The following is a 6,133-nucleotide window of genomic DNA, read 5'->3' on the forward strand; positions in this document are numbered from 1 at the left end:
AGATTCCACGACATGAGACATGAGATCTATCCGAAAAAAGGAATTGAAGCTGAAGAATCATCGGATAACGAATCATCCAATGGCGAATCGTCTGATGAGGAATTGTCTTCAGACAAATCTGAAGTCAGGCACTTTTACTTTACTTTTTAAAATGTATTTTAAATTCCTGAAAAGAAAAAGTTATTAGGCGTGATCTTTTGTTGTTCACCTGGCATTGAAAACAAAAATAAATAATAGGGGGAAATTTAAATGGGCTCTATTTCATTAGTATCAAAGTAATCCTAGTAAGTTTGTGTCTTCTATATATTATAAACTCTACATAATGACAATTACACTTTTTTCTGCTATTTTTTCTAGGTTTTAGGGGCAACATGGTATTTGCTGTCAGTTGACGTGCTGGAAATCATACTGCAAGAGGGATTGCAACAAAGATTCTGGCCCTACAAAATGCCGCCTTAATTATTTGGAATGTGATGCTCTTGACCATGAGGATTGCAAGAATTGGGCAAATTGTAGAAATTTTATTAAGGGTTGGATCCTGAGAATGTTATCAAGTACGTAATATTTAAAAAAGCAGTGACAAAAAGTGTGTGGCCTCCCCAAAGTTTCTTGAAAAGTAAATTTTTTATTGTTTGTGATTGGGTTTCCAAAAATTTAGGAATGTTTTATCCAATGGGTATCACTTGCATCCACAAACACTTCGTTGTTTTTATTTCATTACTATTACTAAATATTACCGTCAGTTCTCTGTGGATTCTGTAAACATTTTATTCTAATGGGGCTCAACCGATAATTGAAATCTTAGTGCTTAGAGATAAAAATGGAAGAATATTAACAAACCAACTTGGTGAGATTGATTTTTCAATCCTTGAAGCTGGTCTAATAATCTCTCATTACCTGTTCCAAAACCTATATAAATTTGTTATACATATAAGCACAATGAGTTGCATGGACCATTTGTTCCGGTGAGAAGACCGAGCATCAACGACCCAATGGTAGTGACCAAACCAGACGGTGAAGATGAAGAACTTTGAATTCCGTCAAGAAAAAGATGAAGAACTTCAGTGACCCATCATCTCCGGCGAGTTGAGGACCCTTGCCCAGATCAAGTGTCCATTATTACACAATGGTCAAGTCAATATTAATGGGTGGTCATGGTTTGTCACTTCTATAGCTCTTATGAAAAAAAAAAAAAATTTATTCAATGTCCAAATTTAGAATTAATGAATTATAAGTTTTCAAGGTGATATGTAATTAATGTATTGTTTTCTTTTAAAATTATTAATTTGTCTTAGTTTAAGGGCTAGTTTGGTATGAAGAAATGAAATAAGATAGGAATGAAATGAACTAGGGAATGAAATGAGAACCCATTCATTCGTTTGGTCATGACTTAAGAAGGAAAATTAAACGTAAATATATATTTTCGATGTATATTTGGAAATTAAAGAAGAAATATCAAGAAAAAATTGACTTTTGTTGGATCTCCTAAGTAAAGCCATTTTTAATGTTATTTTGGGCGAATTACAAAAAAAAACCCTTGACTATTACCCATTTGTAAGAAACCCCATTGTGGATGTTTTTGGCAAGAAACTCCCCTCAACTATGAGAAGGGGGTGATTTAACTTACCTCCGTTTAACAATCTGAATTTTTTCTGAACAAATTACCCTTACATTTGGGTTAGTAGCTTCAGTTGGGTCTTCACCAAAAAAATAAAAAAATCTCCCACACTTTCTAATAACTGTAAGAAAAAAAGAGAGCAATATATATTTACCACCCATTAATCAACCAAATGGAGCGCAGTTCAATGACCTAGCTTAAAAAACAATATATCCCTTAGAGAGAGAGAGTGCTTCGGAGTTTTTTGCAAGCAGCATACTGGAGATTCCTGTGTGTTCATTTTCGTCGCTGTCATGAAACAGGAAACCAAAAAAAAAAAATAGTATCAAATAGTAACACACAGGGTTTGTTGACTTGAATCACAATAACAAATTTATGAAATTTAAGAACTTCAATATAACATTATGGATTTTATGTGTAAAACTTGCATAGTGTTTCTACTAAATCTATTTATTACAAAAGTTAAAGTGAAATCATGGAAATGTGATCAATATATGATGAGTTTGAAACAAGCTTGAGATGCACAGAACAAAATTACACATCGAGTGTCTTGTGTTGCGAGACTGTTGTGTCCTTTCCTCTCTATTGGCAAACCATTGAACTGTTCTTCTTGCAATTGGCAACCAAAGCCTCCTCAATCTTTCCTCCTTGACATTATTTTCAGGAAGAGAAGTGTCTCTATTACTATTTCTCATGCCCAACTCTGTGAATCTTGGATGAACTGTTATATCTGACATCGATCTGTGTGTGTTGGGATTCAAAAATCTTGATGTTTGACTTTGATTTATTTTGGACTCCAAAGTGTTAGGAAGATCTGAATCAGTTTGGTTGATTTTATTGACCCTGCTCTCAAACACTCTCTCCCTCTCCATCTCCTCCTTGATCTTCAAAATTTCTGTGTCTTCAACCCCACTTGGTGTCGCGGATTGATCATTATTTACATCCAAGGAAGAGAATCTATTGCTTGACATAGCATTAAGGATCTCCGAATTCAGGAGCATGAGGTCAGAAGAACTCACACTGCTCCATCTATTCTTGAGGACCACATCAGACATAATGATCCTGTGATTGAACTTATGTAGAGCTTTTTCATTTTCGTCGCTGTCACAATCTACTTGGATGGGAAATTCTTTTTCTTTCTTACCCTTTTCAGATTTCCTAAAGCTGCTTCCAATGCTAAATCTCGAAGAACCATGATGGTCTTCCTCTCTCTGGACAAAAAGCTCCATGGTTGAGTACACGAAGTATGTAAGGTCATCAGCACTGACCTTAACCCTGCAAAGAGGACAGCTTGAGTGCTTCTCCAGCCATTGTCTTCGAACTTGGATATGTAAGGGTAACTTGGTCAGAAAAAATTGCCTCACAAAATTGTTAAATGGAGGTAAGTTAAATCACCCCCTCCTCATAGTTGAGGGGATTTCTAGCCAAAAACATTTACAAGGGAAATTTCTTACAAATGGGTAATAGTCAAAGGGTTTTTTTTGCAATTCGCCCTATTTTTTTTGCTCCGTACTTTTTTTAAGTGATCCTCTTGTTGGAAATTGAATGATTTTGATGAAATGACTATTCCAAGAAAGGAGGGGAATGAATATTCCATCTTTAAAATTACTTTGTGAATGAAATTAAAAGCATTGCATTCCACTTTATAGGGAAAAGTGCACAAAAAACCCCTGTACTATGGAAAAATCTACAACTAACCCCTTGAACTACCAAAAATGCAAGAAACCCCCTTAACTATGCAAAAAAGTTACAGATCACCCCATCCGGTGACCAGCCGTCCAGTAATGAGCACGTGAGAATCACGCGACAAACAAACTGAGTTTTGGGGCCAATAATGCCCTTCCATATATAAAAATACCAAATTGTCCTCTAACCACCACCACCACCGTCTACAACCACCAACATAACCACCACGAAACCCCCCTGAACTCATGCCAAAACACACCGTTAAACCAAATCAAACCCACCACCATCACTACCACCTCCATCGGCATCTCAACGGCACACCATTAAAACCAATACACAAACCGACTACCACCCCAATCCCGCCACCCATCTCTGCAAACCCAAAACCACCACCGCACATCACCCTATTCCAGTAACCAAATGACACATCAAACCCATAACCACCACCACGTTCAACCAAAAGCATCACCGCTCCTCCACCCAAAACCTCCACAATCACCACTCATCCCCATCACAAAGCCAACACCAATTGGAATATATATATATATATATAGTTTGGCTTTGGTTGTATCATCAGCTTCGGCTCTGATTCTCTCTCTCTCTCTCTCTGTGCAGAAAAATGAGGCCCAAAGACAGGTCGCTGTGGATAATTGAGGGTAATGTTGTCTTTTGGCTTTTCCAGCACCCTATTGTTAGTTCAAAGGGGTTAAATGCAACAATTTGTTAGTTCAAGGAGGTTTTATGTAGTTCAACGGAATTAGTTGCAAAACCCCAATAGTACAGAAGGATTTTTTGCACTTTTCCCTGCTTTATATTATATAAGGGGAAAAGTCTGAAAAACATCCCTATAGTTTTAAATTTGTGCGAATTACACCCCCATAATTTAATTTGGGTCAGAATTCCGATAAAAAATAGATATTAGTTGGTCATGTGCATGGTACATAACCATTTTAAACCCTTTATTCCCAAAATTACCCTTCTAATATTTCTTTAGTACCCTTCATCATATATATATATGATTGTACTGATTTTTCCTGAAGTATGATTCAATTGATTTTCCTTTTGATTAATTTATTAATTTGTTATTAATATATTATATATAAAAAAATGTATTTTTTTAGGGTAAAAATTTGTAAATCGAGTATAATAAATTTCATTATAAATAGTTAAGTTTCATATTAATGATTCCTTACTTTAATACAATAGGTTTTTTTTTTTTTTTTCATAATTGATACTCACACACGCATGCCACTAGGGGTGTTCAAAAAATCCAGTAAACCGAAAACCGGACCGGGCCGTACTGAATTGGGCAGTTTGGGCTAGTTGTATAGCCGTTTGGGCTAGTTGTATAGCGGTTTGGTCCAGTCCTGGGCCCAAAATTATGGAACCGTAATTTTTCGGTCCGGTCTTGGTTTAGGGTCGTGCTGGACCAGATTAGCTCGAACCGAACCGTTATTATGTTATTCTTTGTGTATATACATAAAATCATATCGTAAACCTAAATCAAGTAAAGTTCTCACGTGCCCCATTTCTTTCTTTTATTCTTTAAATTTCTTAATTTCTTTAAAAATAAGTCAAATTTCTCTTTTCAAATATATCTCAATTTTCTTTCCTTTATTTCTTCTTAAAATTCTTCTTTTTTTTTTCTTTTTTCTTTTTTTTTTTTTGCGTGTTATATCAATGTTGGTTGATTTTTTAGGAAAAAAAAAAAAACTTTGCCCCCTTTAAATTAAAATAAAATAAAAAGAAAATCTACCGAAACCGACAAACCGAACCGAGCCGAACCGATTTTTCGCAGTTTGGTTTGGTTTGGTTCAAAATAGTGGAACCGTTATAAATAGTTTAGTCTCAAAATACAATCAATCTGGTCCAAACCGGACCGTGTGCACCCCTAGATGCCTCTTTGGAGGCTAGAATTCTTGACATTCCTCTGAAAAGTAAGGGCCAATACTACTAGGCCCGTTGGTAATACAATAAGATTCTTAATAGGCATACGCAAACCCAAATGATTTAAACCTATAATAAACTCACACTAATTCCATTTTTAAGCTTATACCCTTACTATTGTAAACATTGACACTCCTTAATTTGTCAAAATAAATATTAATAATAGATTTTTATTTTAATACAATTTAGGGTACTAATCAAATATATAATTATATAATCTTATTAAAAAAAAATTAAAATATTATTAACTACAATATTGTATTTTCCTTACTTTTTTTTTTTTTTTTTTTTTGAATTATATTACACTCCACTAACATTGCACGTGCGCTTTACTGGTGTGATAATAAATTCATTCTATAAGGGTATGATAATATTGGGACATCCTAATTCTAAAATTAATACTTAACAAATTCTACCGAAAATTGAGTGATTCAAGCTAAAGTAACAATACAATTAATAAAAAGATATGAAAAGGCATAAAATGTCATAATTTATTATTTTTTAGAATCAAGGCATAAAATGTCAGAATTTGTTCCTCCTATTTATTATCGTGGTCATAAATCATAAATAATTAATTGAAGAAAAAAACATAAATTTCAATTATTCATCCTCAGTTAGGCATAAAATGTCATAATTTATTACTTTTCAGTACATAAAATGTCATAATTTGTTCCTCCTATTTATTATCTGCGTCATAAATCATAAATAATTAATTGAAGAAAAATAAATAAATTTTAATTATTCATCCTTAGGCATAAAATGTCATAATTTATTATTTTATTTCTCAAATAGTCCAATGAAAATTACTAATTCATGATTATATACAAGTAACCTTTATGCTAGACTCCAAATACAATCAATTTTAGTCTACGGTTAAGTACA

The 6,133-nt window shown here is 33.8% G+C and overlaps 1 protein-coding gene across 1 annotated transcript; it reads right to left on the reverse strand.

The window, feature by feature from the left end:
• Positions 1-2,091: 2,091 nt before the first annotated feature.
• On the reverse strand, positions 2,092-3,770 carry LOC132278133 (E3 ubiquitin-protein ligase ATL42-like). The gene is made up of 2 exons (XM_059779949.1): positions 3,647-3,770; positions 2,092-2,939 (listed from the first exon to the last, which is right to left on the reverse strand). The coding sequence occupies exons 1-2, from the start codon at positions 3,768-3,770 to the stop codon at positions 2,092-2,094; spliced, it is 972 nt and encodes a 323-aa protein (XP_059635932.1).
• Between the last annotated feature and the right edge of the window lie 2,363 nt (positions 3,771-6,133).

The sequence above is a fragment of the Cornus florida genome, unplaced genomic scaffold, assembly GCF_030987335.1.
Source record: "Cornus florida cultivar Cherokee Brave unplaced genomic scaffold, ASM3098733v1 CherokeeBrave_3.0.0_Hap2_Chr10, whole genome shotgun sequence".
NCBI classification, from domain to species: domain Eukaryota; kingdom Viridiplantae; phylum Streptophyta; class Magnoliopsida; order Cornales; family Cornaceae; genus Cornus; species Cornus florida.

Coding starts and splice junctions, on each gene's coding strand:
- LOC132278133 (XM_059779949.1), bottom strand. CDS start 3,770: ATGCTTTTGGTTGAACGTGGTGGTGGTTATGGGTTTGATGTGTCATTT. Junction 2,940..3,646: donor CGGGATTGGGGTGGTAGTCG/GTTTGTGTATTG, acceptor TACATATCCAAG/TTCGAAGACAATGGCTGGAG.